Source organism: Pseudophryne corroboree, chromosome 3 (genome assembly GCF_028390025.1).
Source record: "Pseudophryne corroboree isolate aPseCor3 chromosome 3, aPseCor3.hap2, whole genome shotgun sequence".
NCBI lineage: Eukaryota > Metazoa > Chordata > Amphibia > Anura > Myobatrachidae > Pseudophryne > Pseudophryne corroboree.
In genome coordinates this window covers 610333633-610352355 of record NC_086446.1, presented here as the reverse complement: position 1 = coordinate 610352355, position 18723 = coordinate 610333633, and the positions used below count along the sequence as shown (strand labels likewise).

Here is an 18723-nt window from a genome sequence, read left to right as displayed (position 1 = left end):
TACCTGAATGTGTATAAATGGACTTCAGGATACCCTCCTGCTTTCTATCTGCAGCATCTTTTAGGGTGGCCGTATCCTGTGACGGCAGGGCTACCCTCTTGGATAAGCGTGTTAAAGCTTTGTCTACCCTAGGGGAGGATTCCCAGCGTAACCTGTCCGTTGGCGGGAAAGGATACGCCATAAGCATCCGTTTGGAAATCTGCTGTTTTCTATCTGGAGATTCCCAAGCCTTTTCACATAACTCATTTAACTCATGTGAAGGGGGAAAGGTCACCTCTTGCCTTTTTTCCCCATACATATAAACCCTCTTGTCAGGGACTGGGGTTTCCTCTGTGATGTGCAACACATCCTTCATTGCTATAATCATGTAACGGATGGCTTTAGCCATTTTAGGCTGTAACTTTGCATCATCGCCATCGACACTGGAGTCAGAATCCGTGTCGACATCTGTGTCAACAATTTGGGATAGTGGGCGCTCTGAGACCCTGACGGCCTCTGCGACATAGGATCAGGCATGGGTTGAGACCCCGGCTGTCCCAAGGCTTCAGCTTTATCCAACCTTTTATGCAAGGAAGTAACATTATCATCTAAAACCTTCCACATATCCATCCAATCGGGTGTCGGCGCCGTCGGCGGCGACCCCACATTCATTTGCTCCCGCTCTGCTTCCACATAGCCTTCCTCGTCAAACATGCCGACACAAGCGTACCGACACACCACAAACACAGGGGATGCTCTTTTTGAAGACAGTTCCCCCACAAGGCCTTTTGGAGAGACAGAGAGAGAGTATGCCAGCACACACCCCAGCGCTATATATGTCCCAGGAGTCACACAGTAACTTAGTGTTAACCCAGTAGCTGCTGTATATATTGCTTTTGCGCCAAATTTATGTGCCCCCCCTCTCTTTTTACCCTCTTCTACCGTGATTCTGCAGGGGAGAGCCTGGGGAGCTTCCTCTCAGCGGAGCTGTGGAGAGAAAATGGCGCTGGTGAGTGCTGAGTAAGAAGCCCCGCCCCCTAAGCGGCGGGCTTCTGTCCCGCGTTTGTGTGTAAAATAATGGCGGGGGCTCATGCATATATATAGTGCCCAACTGTATATATGCTACTTTTTGCCAAAAGGTACCTAATTGCTGCCCAGGGCACCCCCCCCCTGCCCCCTGCACCCTACAGTGACCGGAGTGTGTGGGTTTATTGTGGGAGCAATGGCGCACAGCTGCATATGAAGACTGGAGTCTTCTGCCGCCGATTTCGAAGTCTTCTTGCTTCTGACACCGGCTTCTGTCTTCTGGCTCTGCGAGGGGGACGGCGGCGCGGCTCCGGGATCGGACGACCAAGGGTGCGATCCTGTGTACGATCCCTCTGGAGCTAATGGTGTCCAGTAGCCTAAGAAGCAGGACCTATCTTCAGTGAGTAGGGCTGCTTCTCTCCCCTCAGTCCCACGTAGCAGAGAGCCTGTTGCCAGCAGATCTCTCTGAAAATAAAAAACCTAACAAAATACTTTCTTTTTAGCAAGCTCAGGAGAGCTCACTAAGTAGCACCCAGCTCGTCCGGGCACAGATTCTAACTGAGGTCTGGAGGAGGGACATAGAAGGAGGAGCCAGTGCACACCAGTATTCCTAATTCTTTCTTAAAGTGCCCTGTCTCCTGCGGAGCCCGTCTATTCCCCATGGTCCTTACGGAGTCCCCAGCATCCACTAGGACGTTAGAGAAAATTGGCTTAATTTTCTCACTGACAACTAAATGTTTCTAGTCCTGCTATGATAAGAATGGGCTGGGTATGAAATCCTGGCAGTCAGGATCAGACAGTCAGAATCCCAACAGATTGTGGTAAGTATTTTAACCCCACCCCTAATCCTTACTGCCCCCCCTAGTACTTACCATTGGGTTCCGTCGGGATTCTGCTGTAGGGATCCCGACAGTCAGGACTCTGACCGCATCCCGTAAGAATAAATGATAAAAGGGGCATATGTACCATGCCTTGGAGAGAGATAAAGTACTAGCCAGTCAGCTCCTAACTATCGATACTATACTATCCCCCACAATTTTTGCAGTATACATGCTCTCGCTGGGTGAAATAATCAGGTGCCATGGCCTGGTCTACTACTGCTATGCAGATGATACACAACTGTACGTGTCCTTTGCTCCGAGCATGGATAACCCAATAGCATCCCTAAATGGCTGTCTAGCTGAACTACAGGAGTGGATGAGCGCCAGTTGGCTGCGACTGAACCCAGATAAAACAGAGGTCCATATGACAGGACCGCAACATCAAAGGACAAGACTGCAGCATAGCCAACCAACTGGACTTACACTAGGGGATTCAGAATTACAGACCAGTGATCGTGTGCGGAATCTTGGCGTTGTCCTGGATGGTGGCTTGACACTTAAACATCAGATATCAGCCACAATCAAATCCTCATTCTTTCACCTGAGGAACATAGCCAGAATCAAGCACTTAATTCCCTCAGATGATCTGCCAAAAGTCATACATGCATTTGTATCCTCTCGATTAGACTACTGTAATGCCCTCTACCTTTGTTTCCCAGCAAAAGAATTGCACCGCTTACAGGTGGTGCAAAACACAGCTGCCAGGCTGTTAACCAACCAGCCCCGTTCTAGCCACATAACACCCATACTCTACTCCCTTCACAGGCTGCCTGTAAGATGGCGAATCATCTTCAAGACTGGCTTACTGAGTTTCAAAGCATTACATGACCATGGCCCAAGGTACCTGAAGCAGCTTCTGATCCCATACTGCCCCACTCGATTACTGCGATCTGTAGATGAAGGACTTTTAGCAGTACCTAGAATCTACCGTAATTCATCTGGGGGTCGAGCTTTTAGTCATGCGGCTCCGAATTTATGGATCTCACTTCCCCGCACAGTGCGAGAGGCCCCAACTACAGAATCCTTCAAAAGTAGACTCAAGACATTCCTGTTTACTCAAGCATTTCCATAGTGTCCCTTTAGTATCTTCATCCTTCTGTATTTTATGAAAAGCTGTTCTGTACTTCATTATTTTCTGTACTATATTATGCTATGTATCTGTTAAGCGCCTTGAGTCCTATTGGAGAAAGAGCGCTATATAAATAAAATTATTATTATTATATTAACTCCCATGCTACAGACTGTGTTCGAAAAATGACAGGAGCTGGTTGGTTGGTACTTTATCTCTCTCCAATGCTTAGTACATATGCCCCACAGTAACGTAACCCATAGCGAGTTTATCCGCAGAGCACATGCAAGTCTGTAGATCTTTAAGACGTTGGAACTCTCGCACTTTCACATAACAGATCACCTTAGAAACGGGAACATCCTAGTTACACTTCCGCACATACTATTGTTCAGCTATAGGGTGACGGGCTAGTTACAATGGGCTGCTCATAGATTTACCCTGATAAAGGATAGACACAAAGGATATGTCAGCTGCTTATGCTTATACACAAATTGTTTCTTAAATATTCCTAAAACACCCCCTGTAGTGAGCAATAAAAGCTGGCCCGCTGCAATTCTACATTAGCTGTTAGACTGCATGCAGGCATATCCCCTCACTGACATCTGTTGGACTGTGTCCCACAACTGCTTGTCTGCATGATAAATGGCTATTGTAGGAATTCACCAAAAAACAGACTAGACTATCCTGATCTACAAGTTTATGTAAGTAAACAGGAAGTAAACAGTAAAATGCGGTACTAAATTCAAACCGAATAGTAATGATTCCCAACATGGCCAAAACTGTGTGGAGTTTGTATATTCTCCCCGTGCTTGTGCGGGTTTCCTCTGGGTACTACGGTTTCTTAACACAATCCAAAAATATAGTGGTAGGTTAATTGGATTCTGCAAAAAAATAACCCTAGTGTATGTGTATGTATGTCCACTTTATATGGAATATAGATTGTAAGCTCCACTGGGAAAGGGACTGGTGTGAATGACGAAATACTGTCTGTGGGAATATATGAGTGCGCTATATAAATAACTGTTAACTGAGCATTTGTTATTTACAAACTACATTAAAATAACAAGACTTTTTAGGGTCACAGTGTGTGGGAGAGGTCACCAAACCTTGTACTGGAAGGAAGGAAACATAAGGTCTCCTGCATCTCTGTCTATGTTGTTTTATAAGGAAAATGTTTCCTACAGACTCAGTTATAACAGTTTTGCCCATTAGAGAAACATTTTGCTGCTGCGATCAGGTCTGAATTAGGCCCGAAGTTAGGTGTTTTTATGATGGTCCCCCTCATACAAGAGTATCACAGAAACAATCTATAGCAGGCATTCCCAACCACGGTCCTCAAGGCACACCAACAGTGCAGATTTTAGTGATATCCAGGCTGCAGCACACATGGTTAAATCAAAATAACTGAGCTCCTAATTAAGTCACCTGAGCTGAGGCCTGGACATCCCTAAAACCTGCACTGTTAGTGTGCCTTGAGGACCGTGGTTGGGAATGGCTGATCTATAGCATAGAAACTGAATGGATGTGGAAATCAGAATGAGACACTAAACAGAGAGTAACTGATATCCTGCCATGCAAAGGAAACAAGCCTTTCAAAGCCAGTGGGTAAGACTACTAAATGAAGATTTTCAAAAATGTGAATGTATCATAGGAAAGTGACCTAATGAGAAGCTGATGACTAATATGTATGACCTAATAATAAAGAAATGATTGTTCACCTCAAGCACATAAAAATGCTTACCCTTGTACCAGTTCCGTGGATGATGTCCTCTGGTGTATCATAGATTTCACTCTCCATTTGCACGGTCTGTTTCTTCTCATGTGAAACCTTAACTCGCAGAATACGGAAATTTGATCCACCCAGATCCAGCGCAATTATATCTCCCTTTTCTGTGTAATAAGAGAAGAATTGTGTATATCATTAGCAGGTAGTGAATACGCGTAGAGAGGATGCGCATATTTGGGTTTCCAATAGACAGGGAAGGCAGATTATTGCAGAAATTTCTCTCCGCTAGTGACACAAAGTAAACACTACAACAGCTTGTGTGTTACACATGAATGAGCCTAGAGATGCACTAACACTAAACACTAGATAATACAAAAGGTAAATATACAATCACTGCTTCAGGTAATGTAGCGAGAGTACCCAGACAGCCAGTACTATGTAACTAAGCAGTACAAGCACTCAGAGTAGTACAGCATGCAAAAAGAATTGTATAGGGCCACATTTCCTTCTGTCCATACCACCCGCATACACTGAGCCACTAAGGATTTGGGGACTGATCAGAGTTAGGAGCAAATAAAATAAAAAAAAAGCAGTTTGAACCTTAGCAAAAACTTGGGGCAAGTTTATAATGGGCAGAGAGATTTATGGGGGTCATTCCGAGTTGTTCGCTCGTTATTTTTTTCTCGCAACGGAGCGATTAGTTGCTAATGCGCATGCGCAATGTCCGCAGTGCGACTGCGCCAAGTAAATTTGCTATGCAGGTAGGTATTTTACTCACGGCATTACAAGGTTTTTTCTTCGTTCTGGTGATCGTAATGTAATTGACAGGAAGTGGGTGTTTCTGGGCGTAAACTGGCCGTTTTATGGGAGTGTGTGAAAAAACGCTACAGTTTCTGGGAAAAACGCGGGAGTGGCTGGAGAAACGGAGGAGTGTCTGGGCGAACGCTGGGTGTGTTTGTGACGTCAAACCAGGAACGACAAGCACTGAACTGATCGCACTGGCAGAGTAAGTCTCGAGCTACTCAGAAACTGCACAGAGAAGTCTTTTCGCAATATTGCGAATCTTTCGTTCGCAATTTTGATAAGCTAAGATTCACTCCCAGTAGGCGGCGGCTTAGCGTGTGCAAAGCTGCTAAAAGCAGCTTGCGAGCGAACAACTCGGAATGACCCCCTAATACAGTTGCCATGAAGGGGTGTACTTGGTCTGCCACAATGTTTACGTAGGTGGTAGGTGTCAAAGTAACATCAACATAAATGTCAGAACCCAAAGGTTTCTCAGCAGAACATTGCCCAGAGAATCACACTGCCTCTGTCAGCTAGCTTTATTCTCATAGTACATCCTGGTGCCACCTTTTCCTCAGGTACACGCACTCGGCTGTCCACATAATGTCAAAGAAAACGTGATCCATCATATTCAGGCTACCTTCTTCCATTGCTCCATGGTCCAGTTCTCAAGCTCATGTGCCCATGGTAGGTGCTTTCGGTGGTGGACTGGGGTCAGCATGGGTACTCTGACAGGTCTGCAGCTATGCAGCAAGTTGCAGTGCACCATGTGTTCGGACACATTTTGTGCAAGCAGTTATGTTGTTCAGCATGCAGGGTAATAGAGCGGCACCATCACTACCCCACTGCACTTACATTTGGCTTACACTGTTCTGTACCTTCTCGTAACCCCTGGTGCCGACGGCCCCAACCCCTCAGTGTGACATCACAATGTCAAGTGTTCGAGGTCAGGCTGGCACAGGACAAATTTGGGAGCAGTTGTTGTTATCTTTTCTATTTGCAGGAAATCTTTGCTTTTCAAAATGACATGGTTTACTACATTTAATACGCATAGAATGCCATTGGGATTAATAATGAATTTCCAGAAAAGGAGAAGGGAGACATATACGGACGGACATGTCAATAAGTTGAAAAATAATATTTACTGGAAAAAGTAGTTAGGATGATACATAGTTGTTGTTTTACCATTACCCTGGAATATGTCGGTAAGACTTATCCTTGTATCTGTAAATGTCAGGTAGGAAAGGTCTCCATGTGTCATCCCAATGATTGTTTTAAAAAAATGTGGGAGATGGCTTTTGCCATTCTCAAGCAACAGAGCAAAAAAGGACAATAAACAGGTGCACAGGTGTCACAGACAGGCTCTCAATCTGAACCACGCTGTCCTTCTCAGTTTGTTAGCACCCTGTATTTTTAACCAGCTTGTCATGACATCCTGGCTAAATATAGGAAGACAAGAAACCAGAGACGCAGACAAGTCAGAAATGCTGCCTTTGAAATGTCACAGATTGAAAGCACCGATGCCGCTCACATAAGCTAGCCACTATAGCAATGTAATATGTCTGATCTTTTTCCTTATTATGTTTTATATCAGTGTTTGGCTAGCTGATAACATTACGACAGTAAATGAGAGGCCAGCTAGGTGGTATGATATTATTAGGTAATACACAGTGGAGCGGTGGATAGCAGTATTGGCTTACAGAATGGAGGTCATTAGTTCAGGTCACAGTCGTGGTCCTGTGTGGAGTTTGTATGTCCCCCCAGGTTTGTGTGGGTGTCCTCTGGGTACTCAGGTTTTCTCTCACATACCAAGAACATACTGGTAGGTCAACTGGATACTGAATAAAATGAACACTAGTGTGTTGTATGAGGCAGCTCTTTTCAGGATGGGGTTAGAGTGACTTTACCGCTCTGATTTAAGCCACACATACACAATGAAAGTCTAATTACCAACTAGGCAACTTTACACTTAATTGTACTAAACCGCAAAGCATACAAATGTAAAATGATCCTGAGCAACATGAATTCAAATATTAATTAGGGCTAGTAAGCTATGTGGTTGGATAACGAAGGCGATCCAACCACGGGTGTGGTATGCGTGACCGTCCACATACCTCCGCTGGGATCCTGGCAGCGGAATGCCTTTGGGTGGGAGGCGAGGCAACAAGCCCCTAGCGGGCTCGATGCACTCGCCACGCTGCGGGCTGCGGGCTGCGGTCGCCATGGGTTCTATTCCCACTGTATGGGTGTCGTGGACACCCACGAGTGGGAATAGTCCCGGTTGGCCGGCATGCCAACCGTCGGGATTGTGAGGGTGTGGGATGCAGGGGGAGGTATTGTGACTGGCGGAAATTTGCTCTCTGGCCGCATGTAAACAGTTTTAATTGGGCAGGAAGGCCTGATGCCTGCTGATGACATACTCAGTGGCAGCCAGAGAGGGACAGACGCCACACATGAGAGGAACACAGAGCTGTACAGTGTGCCAGAGGGTGCCAGTGAAGAAACGGTCATTCTGTTCATCATGTCTCATTGGAGGAGGATGACCTCATATTGGATGCCTGCAAACCGTCCCCTTAAAATGATTACACTGCCTTCAAAACTGGAAAAAAACTGCTTATGTCTGAAAGGGGCCAACCCAGGAATTTCCCGAGTCTGTGGAGTAGTGTGAAAGGGGGTTTTGAACAAAAACCAGGGTTTTTGCTGAAGAGAAAAATAAGATTTTACTTACCGGTAAATCTATTTCTCGTAGTCCGTAGTGGATGCTGGGGACTCCATAAGGACCATGGGGAATAGCGGGCTCCGCAGGAGACTGGGCACTCTAAAGAAAGATTTAGTACTATCTGGTGTGCACTGGCTCCTCCCTCTATGCCCCTCCTCCAGACCTCAGTTAAGGAAACTGCCCGGAAGAGCAGACATTATAAGGAAAGGATTTTGGAATCTCGGGTAAGACTCATACCAGCCACACCAATCACACCGTATAACTTGTGATACACTTATCCAGTCAACAGTATGAACAACAACAGGGCATCAACAATGGATGCCAACATAACATAACCCATTATTAAGCAATACCTATGTACACGTATTGCAGAAAGTCCGCACTTGGGACGGGCGCCCAGATCCACTACGGACTACGAGAAATAGATTTACCGGTAAGTAAAATATTATTTTCTCTGACGTCCTAGTGGATGCTGGGGACTCCGTAAGGACCATGGGGATTATACCAAAGCTCCCAAACGGGCGGGAGTGTGCGGATGACTCTGCAGCACCGAATGGGCAAACTCAAGGTCCTCCTCAGCCAGGGTGTCAAACTTGTAGAATTTTGCAAATGTGTTTGAACCCGACCAAGTAGCAGCTCGGCAAAGCTGCAATTCCGAGACCCCTCGGGCAGCCGCCCAAGAAGAGCCCACCTTCCTTGTGGAATGGGCTTTCACTGATTTTGGATGCGGCAATCCAGCCGCAGAATGAGCCTGCTGAATCGTGTTACAGATCCAGCGGGCAACGGTTTGCTTTGAAGCAGGAGCACCCAACTTGTTGGGGGCATAAAGGATAAACAGCGAGTCCGTTTTCCGGAATCCAGCCGTTCGGGCTACATAAATCTTCAAAGCCCTGACTACATCTAGTAACCTGGAATCCTCCAAGTCACGAGTAGCCGCAGGCACTACAATAGGTTGGTTCAAATGAAAAGATGACACCACCTTTGGCAGAAATTGGGGACGAGTCCGCAATTCCGCCCTGTCCATATGAAAAACCAGATAGGGGCTTTTACATGACAAAGCCGCCAATTCTGACACACGCCTATCCGAAGCTAATGCCAATAGCATGACCACCTTCCACGTGAGATACTTTAGCTCCACGGTCTTAAGTGGTTCAAACCAGTGGGATTTTAGGAAACCCAACACCACGTTGAGATCCCAAGGTGCCACAGGTGGCACAAAAGGGGGCTGAATATGCAGCACTCCCTTAACAAACGTCTGAACTTCAGGAAGAGACGCCAGTTCCTTTTGAAAGAAAATGGATAGGGCCGAAATCTGGACCTTTACGGATCCCAACTTCAAGCCCATAGTCACTCCAGACTGTAGAAAGTGCAGAAATCTGCCCAGTTGGAATTCCTCTGTAGGGGCCTTCCTGGCCTCACACCAAGCAACATATTTTCGCCATATGCGGTGATAATGCTTTGCTGTCACGTCCTTCCTAGCCTTTATCAGCGTAGGAATAACTTCCTCCGGAATGCCTTTTTCCGCTAGGATCCGGCATTCAAACGCCATGCCGTCAAACGCAGCCGCGGTAAGTCTTGGAACAGGCAGGGCCCCTGTTGCAACAGGTCCTGTCTGAGAGGCAGAGGCCATGGGTCCTCTGTGAGCATTTCTTGCAATTCCGGGTACCACGGTCTTCTTGGCCAATCCGGAACAATGAGTATTGTTCTCACTCCTCTTCTTCTTACGATTCTCAGTACCTTGGGTATGAGAGGAAGAGGAGGGAACACATAGACCGACTGGAACACCCACGGTGTTACCAGGGCGTCCACAGCTATCGCCTGAGGGTCTCTTGACCTGGCGCAATACCGTTGCAGCTTTTTGTTGAGACGGGATGCCATCATGTCTACCTGTGGCAGTTCCCATCGATCTGTAATCTGAATGAAGACTTCTTGATGAAGTCCCCACTCTCCCGGGTGGAGGTCGTGCCTGCTGAGGAAGTCTGCTTCCCAGTGGTCCACTCCCGGAATGAACACTGCTGACAGTGCTTGTACGTGATTCTCCGCCCACCGAAGAATCCTGGTGGCTTCCGCCATCGCGACTCTGCTTCTTGTGCTGCCCTGGCGGTTTACATGAGCCACCGCGGTGATGTTGTCTGACTGAATCAGCACCGGTTGGTTGCGAAGCAGGGGCTCCGCTTGACTCAGGGCGTTGAATATGGCCCTTAGTTCCAGGCTATTTATGTGCAGACAAGTTTCCTGACTTGACCACAACCCTTGGAAGTTTCTTCCCTGAGTGACTGCCCCCCACCCTCGGAGGCTCGCATCCGTGGTCACCAGGACCCAGTCCTGTATGCCGAATCTGCGGCCCTCGAGAAGGTGAGCACTCTGTAGCCACCACAGAAGAGACACCCTGGCCCTGGGTGACAGGGTGATCAGCCGATGCATCTGAAGATGCGATCCGGACCATTTGTCCAACAGATCCCATTGAGCCTTCTCCGTCGGGAGAAACACCTTCTTCTGGTCTGTGTCCAGAATCATGCCCAGAAAGGGCAGACGCGTCGTAGGAATCAGCTGCGACTTTGGGATATTAAGAATCCAGCCATGCTGTTGCAACACTTCCTGTGAGTGCGCTACGCTGATCTGCAACTGCTCCCTCGACCTCGCCTTTATGAGGAGATCGTCCAAGTATGGGATAACTGTGACTCCTTGCTTTCTCAGGATCACCATCATTTCTGCCATTACCTTGGTAAATATTCTCGGTGCCGTGGACAGACCAAACGGCAACGTCTGGAATTGGTAATGACAGTCCTGTACCACAAATCTGAGGTACTCCTGATGAGGCAGATAAATGAGGACATGCAAGTAAGCTTCCTTTATGTCCACAGACACCATAAAATCCCCCTCTTCCAGGCTTGCAATGACCGCTCTGAGCGATTCCATTTTGAACTTGAATCTTTTCAGATAAATGTTCAGGGACTTTAAATTTAATATTGGTCTGACCGAACCGTCCGGTTTCGGTACTACAAACATTGTGGAATAGTATCCCTTCCCCTGTTGAGGAAGGGGAACCTTTACCACCACCTGCTGTAGAAATAGCTTGTGAATTGCCGCTACCACTACTACCCTTTCTATGGGGGAAGCTGGCAGGGCCGATTTTAGGTAACGTTGAGGAGGCATCACCTCGAATTCCAGCTTGTATCCCTGAGACACAATCTGTATAGCCCAGGGATCCACCTGTGAGCGAACCCACTGGTGGCTGAAATGTCGGAGACGCGCCCCCACCGCTCCTGGCTCCACCCGTGGAGCCCCAGCGTCATGCGGTGGATTTAGTGGAAGCCGGGGAGGACTTCTGTTCCTGGGAACTAGCTGTAAGGTGCAGCTTTTTTTCCTCTGCCCCTGCCTCAAGCAAGAAAGGAAGCACCTCTGACCTTCTTGCTTCTTTGTGCGCGAAAGGACTGCATTTGGTAATACGGTGCTTTCTTTGGTTGTGGGGGAATATATGGCAAAAAGTTTGACTTCCCAGCAGTAGCTGTGGAAACCAGGTCCGAGAGACCGTCCTCAAACAATTCCTCACCCTTGTAAGGTAACACCTCCATGTGTTTTTTGGAGTCGGCATTACCTGTCCACTGCCGAGTCCACAGGACCCTCCTGGCAGAAATTGACATTGCATTAATTCTAGAGCCCAGTAGGCAAATGTCCCTCTGGGCATCCCTCATATATAGGACAGTGTCTTTTATATGCCCCAGGGTCAGCATAATGGTATCCCTGTCTAAGGTATCCATTTCCTCAGACAGATTATCTGTCCACGCTGCTACAGCACTACACATCCACGCCGACGCAATTGCCGGCCTCAGTAGAGTCCCTGAATGTGTATAAACAGATTTCAGGATACTTTCCTGCTTTCTATCTGCAGGATCCTTTAGGGTGGCCGTATCCTGTGACGGCAGGGCCACCTTCTTAGATAAGCGTGTCAGAGCTTTATCTACCCTAGGGGAGGATTCCCAGCGCGCCCTGTCCTCAGGCGGGAAAGGGTACGCCATAAGTAACCTTTTGGAAATCAGGACTTTCTTATCTGGGGAATCCCACGCTGTTTCACATAACTCATTTAACTCATGTGAAAGGGGAAAAGTCACCTCTTGCTTTTTCTCCCCATACATATAAACCCTCTTGTCAGGGACAGGGTTCACCTCTGATATGTGTAAAACATCCTTCATCGCTATAATCATGTAACGTATAGCGTTTGTCATTTTTGGTTGCAATTTTGCATCATCGTCGTCGACACTGGAGTCAGAATCCGTGTCGACATCTGTGTCAACCATTTTGGATAGTGGGCGCTTTTGAGACCCTGAGGGCCTCTGCGCTGTAGGATCAGGCATGGGTTGAGACCCTGACTGACCCGAGGTATCAGCTTTATCCAACCTTTTATGTAAGGAGTTTGCATTATCATTTAACACCTTCCACATATCCATCCAATCAGGTGTCGGCACCGTCGGCGGTGACACGTCAGTCAACTGCACTTGCTCTGCCTCCACATAGCCCTCTTCGTCAAACATGTCGACACACGCGTACCGACATACCACACACACAGGGGAAGCTCTAAATGAGGACAGGACCCCCAAAAGGCCTTTTGGAGAGACAGAGAGAGAGTTTGCCAGCACACACCCCAGCGCTATATAACCCAGGGATTACACAGTAACTTAGTGTTTACCCAGTAGCTGCTGTATTATGATTGATGCGCCTAAATTTATGTGCCCCCCCCTCTCTTTTTTTACCCCTCTACCGTGATTCTGCAGGGGAGAGCCTGGGGAGCTTCCTCTCAGCGGAGCTGTGGCAGGAAAATGGCGCTGGTGAGTGCTGAGGAAGAAGGCCCCGCCCCCTCAGCGGCGGGCTTCTGTCCCGCGATTTCTTGTAAAATAAATGGCGGGGGCTCATACATATAACAGTGTGCCACTGTTTATATGCAGCATTCGCCAGGAGGTAACAATTGCTGCCCAGGGCGCCCCCCCCTGCGCCCTGCACCCAACAGTGACCGGAGTGTGTGGGTTAGTGTGGGCGCAATGGCGCACAGCTGCAGTGCTGTGCGCTACCTCATGTGAAGACAGGAGTCTTCTGCCGCCGATTTCGATGTCTTCTCCGCTTCTGCCGGCTTCTGTCTTCTGGCTCTGCGAGGGGGACGGCGGCACGGCTCCGGGAACGGACGACAAGGTCAGGTCCTGTGTTCGATCCCTCTGGAGCTAATGGTGTCCAGTAGCCTAAGAAGCGCAACCTATCCGCAGTTAGTAGGTTTGCTTCTCTCCCCTCAGTCCCTCGTAGCAGAGTGTCTGTTGCCAGCAGAAGCTCTCTGAAAATAAAAAACCTAACTAAAATACTTTCTTATTAGCAAGCTCAGGAGAGCTCAATAAAAGCACCCAGCTCTGTCCGGGCACAGATTCTAACTGAGGTCTGGAGGAGGGGCATAGAGGGAGGAGCAAGTGCACACCAGATAGTACTAAATCTTTCTTTAGAGTGCCCAGTCTCCTGCGGAGCCCGCTATTCCCCATGGTCCTTACGGAGTCCCCAGCATCCACTAGGACATCAGAGAAATCCTGGGTCCGAGCAGGGAAATTCGTGGGTCGTATGTCTGAAAGGGGTATTAGCCTTGGATGGAGATATAGTACAAGCCAATCAGCTCCTAACTGCCACGTAACAGGCTGTGGCGCAAATGTATTAAGCTCTAAAAAGTGAAAAAGTGAAGATGGATAAAGAGTGATAAATGACCAGCCAATCAGCTCCTAACTGTCATTTTTCAAACACGTCCTGTAACATGCCAGTTAGGAGCTGGTTGACTGGTCATTTTTCACTCTCTTTTTCCGTCTCCACTTTATCACTTTTTAAGGCTTAATACATTTGGGCCGGTCAGGTAAATGTATTATAGTGGCACGCATTGTGCCGCTATAATACTTCCTGCTTCGCCTCATTACTGAGGCAAAGCAGGAAGGGACATCGACAAGATGCATTAACAAGTTGTCTGCCGATGTCCCTCTGAACTCACAGTGCATCAGCTCAGTGGTGACGCGCTGTGTCTCCCTGCCGGCCGGCTCCTCTGCACATGTGCGAGAACCCCAGTGCAGTACGGAGCCGGTACCTGCCACAGGCAGAGACTAGTGTGTCCCTGCTGCGGTCTATGGGCATCGCCACCTACAGCTGTCGAAATCGTTCTTACATTGCCCTTGCGTATCGACCTGCTATCTTTTAGATGGCTGCGGAGTGTCAGCGCTGCTATTATACATGGGGGAGAAGATGTAAAGCGCACATAACTTGCGCTGATACCGCTTCTCCCCCATATCACCACTTCATACATTTACCAATTTGTTTGAAAAATTACAGTTAGGAGCTAGCTGGTTGGTATCTCCGTACACTTTTTCTCCATACAAGGCTTAGTAAAACAAAAACAAAAAAAAACCTATGTCTGTTCAACCCTATGCAAAGTAAGGAATGCCCCTAAAATGATCCCCAGTGGTCCGGATCCCAGCAGTCAAAATAACGACGCCAGGATCTCGACATTACTCGGAACATCCTGAATAGGGTCAGCTGCCTGACGCCAGAATCCAGGTCGGCCAAGTACCGGGACAATGGAAAGGTAAGTGGCGGGGTGAGGAGGGGGTGTTAGGTTTAGGCTGTGATGGGGGGGGGGGGGGGGGGGGGGTTTAGGCTGCGGGGAGGTTGGTTAGGGTTAGGCACCACCACGGAGGGTTAGGATTAGGCTGCAGGGAGGGAGGGTTAGTGTTAGGAGAACATTTGGGGAAGAAGTATACTTACTTTCCCTGTCAAGATTCTGATAATCGGGACGCCGCAGCCAGTATTCTGACCGCCGGCATCCAGACCGCCGGTATTCTCTACCGAACCCGCACACAGATATGCCTACTGTTCTTTCCAAGGAATGCCCTTACTCTGTCCATCTTTTATTAGTAGGGACAAACATCTTCTCTTCAACTAATGTCTCCTTGCTCAGTACCAACATGTTTTGGCAGAGATCTAGGTTCACCTGCTCAAACGGAGGAACACAACACCAAAGTTTTGTACTTCGAAAATGCAGATCCGGTGATCACCATACCTCAAAACATATGTCCCAGTGGGAAATGAGAGGTCATGACCATAGAACCACACATCACGGAGACGTAACCAGCACATCTCAACCACGCCCCTTCCTGTTTCCTTCCTTTTGTATGATATTCACACCATGGCATTCACTGCTGCTCTGCAACGAAAAGCAGTAGTGAATGGAGCATACCTCCTCCATTGCCGGGCCAATGTAGTACTCAAATTCAGGCTGCCACTCCGAAATTAGGATGGTGGGGAGGTATGGATTATTAAAAATAATGGCCACATTTTAACTAATAGATTAATAATATGATCATAATATGATGTTTGACATCTATAGTGGGGAAAATACTAGAAGGTATATTAAGGGATAGCATATTAGAATACTTGGATACCACCAAGGTTATTACTAGGAATCAGCCTGGTTTTGTGAAGGACAGGTCATCTCACTGCTGCGATCGCCTCTGCCTGATTGAGCAGGCGGCGTGCCAACGGCATTAGAAAGCCGTTGGTGGGGCGCGGTGCAGACAACATAGGAGTGTCTGGACCGTTGCGAGGGCGGGACGCGAGCATCTGCGACCCAGAACACGACGGGTAGCCACCTGCCTGCGCAGGTAGGTAGCTAGGCTACCAGGTAGGTAGCTACTTGGCGGAAGCACATGCATCACCGCCGTGCGATGCTTTCGCACCTATGTGAGGGGGGCAGGGCCTGACATGCGGGGCGGGCTAGCCCTGTGCTGGGTGTCCCCCCGCATGTCAGAGAAACTGATCGTAGGTGTGTTAAATTTAGCACATCTACGATCAAGTCTAAATCACCCCCTAAGAACCTTGGTTAAGCTATGGTTATAGCGTAATGTTTCCCTCTGCAATGTGACTGGCATGTAACACCTACAAGAACTATAGTGGGTACAGCACAGAACGGCCAGGCTGTAAAACTTCACCATACATTATCCTTGTCTGTCCAGAGTCTAGACTTGCAGGAGGGACAATAAACAGTTCAGTGAGGGGAGTTCTATGAAGTTAGAGGAAACAGCAAATGGAGGAAAATGATCGCAGGTTATATAAAAATACCACCACTTTTACCTCTAGGTTATAATGTGATAAATTAGAGGGTAAAAATTTTAAAAGTAGAGATGCGAGAGCCCAGTTTTACTCATCTTTTCGCCAAACTAGTGCAAGTTTGGATTTATCTGGATTTATATTATTGGCTGTCCAATAAGAGATAGCCAATAAGATGCAGTTTTTGAAATCTGAGTAAATCCAAATCTGCACGTCTAGTTAAAACTGATTTGACAGAATGTGGTGACGATTTTCCACCAATCTGTAGACTTCCCCTTTCCACCACCACCACCATTATGGAATTCCCCTGAAATAGACATTACTATGGTTTATGCCAACAAATAACACTACTGGGGGTAAATTTACTAAGGTGTGAGTTTTTTAGAACTGGTGATGTTGCTCATAGCAACCAATCAGATTCTACTTAACATTTATCTAGCTGCTTCTACAAGATAATAGATAGAATCTATTGCTATGGGCAACATCACCAGTTCTAAAAAACTCCCAACTTAGTAAATTTACCCCCTGGTCTATAGTTCTAAATAGACAATCTAGCTTCACATTTACAGTATAAGGGACTATACAATATACCTGTTTTACCAACTCTAATAGAACAATGTGTTTCATTTTTAGCTCCCAATATTTTTTCAGGAAGCCAAGCACCCAACCATGCAGACAACTCCCCCAATGCAACCACAGAACACACAAATCTGCCAAACTCCCACTTTCAACCGATGCTCCATCCACTTCTCTGCAGTGCCTGCCCCTTTTCGGGATCTCAAATCAGGACTAACCCACTGCAATAAATAACATTGGTACTGCTACAGCAACCATTTCAATGTATAAATTGTAAAATGGATACTGGAAATAAGGACTTGGTAGACAGGTTTTCTAGTAAAACACAGCGTCTTAACTGGCATCAGACACTGTGCATAGCTGTTATGCACACCAGTGCCAGCAGGAATGTACTGGTGTCTGAACGGTGAGGGCTGCAAAACAAATGAACTCACAGACAGACTGGGGAATATGACATTACATACACAGAAGGTGATAGGGTAACAAAATAAACACAAAGTAAACAGAGAAGCCCAAAGGCTAAGAAACTGGGTGTCTCCCTAATATTAGGAATGCTCAGATGGAAAGAAGCAAGATGTAGTGATTTAATACGTAGAGAACCCGAAATGCTGTTGCTAAGGGCAACAGCAAAACCCTAAAGGGTTACCAACGGGTGTGGCAGTAAACTCCTTGGTCAGAGATGGAATAATGGACACAAGGAGAGTCTCCACAATCCTTGTCCTCACTTGCAGTGCACTGGTTCAGCTTACTGCCACTAAACTGACACCTGAACACCTTGCACAGTGAGAAAGGATTTTGGCAGGCAAGTCTGAGAATACAGCCGCAAACTTGCTAGGTTCACAGAGTAGCAAAAGAACCCCAGCAGGTTAAACGACTGACTCCAGTCTTACTGCTAGGTCTGGATTGGCAGAGTGTAATACCAAATCCCAAGGCCTATTTGCAGTAAGCAACAAACAAATACAAAGTTTACACAGTACTAGCTAGCTTTAAGGAACTGACTAACCAACAAAGATTCAGCAGCATCTGCCTAACCTGAGAAGAGGGTTTATATAGCAGGTGCTGTCCACGCCCCACTCAGACCTCACAGACTGTGAGCACAAAAACCAGCACCGGATCCCCTGTCGTACACAGAGCCTGTAACCACTGCACAGCAAAAGACCCGAACCGGAGTATCAGCTACACTCAGGTTACTCCGCTAGCACTTGTCTCCCGGTTGCCATGACGACGTGGCAGCACAGAGCAGGAGACCCTAACAGTACCCCCCCTCTGACGAGTGGTCAAAGAACCCCTACCACCGGGTTTATCGGGGAACTACGAGAAGAAAGAGCGTAACAGTCTGGGGGCATGAAGATCACAACTGCGCACCCACGACCGCTCCTCCGGGCGATACCCCTTCCAGTGCACCAAAAATGATAGCCGACCCTGAACCATCTTGGAGTCAAGAACCCTTTCAACCACAAACTCCCTCTGACCCCGTATCAGAAGAGGAGAAGGTCTTCCACTGGAAGAAGGATTACTAATCGCCCGTTTTAAAAGGGAACAATGAAATGTTTTATTGATACCCAAAGAACGGGGTAGATCTAACTGAAATGCCACCGGATTGATAACCCTAGTGATCTTATAAGGACCGATGAACCGGGGGCCTAACTTATGAGATGGCTGTCTCAACTTCAAATTCTTGGTAGACAACCAGACGAAGTCCCCTAATTTGAAGCTGCAGGGTCTTTTCCGCTTATCAAAAACCCTTTTGGTCACTAATGACACAGACACAAGGGCTTTCTTCACTTTCCTCCAAATACCTCTAAGGACCGAAACCACAGAGGAACCACCAGGCGTGGAGTCCAGG

At 47.5% G+C, this 18723-nt stretch overlaps 1 protein-coding gene across 1 annotated transcript in view; it reads right to left on the bottom strand.

Annotated features, from left to right (window-relative positions):
* LOC135056431 (hexokinase-1) overlaps positions 1-18723 on the bottom strand; it is a 139181-nt gene that overhangs the window by 72940 nt on the left and 47518 nt on the right. Inside the window, exon 3 of the mRNA XM_063961577.1 lies at positions 4697-4845. Within this exon, the coding sequence (XP_063817647.1) occupies positions 4697-4845 (149 nt within the window). The remainder of the gene's footprint in view (positions 1-4696; positions 4846-18723) is intronic.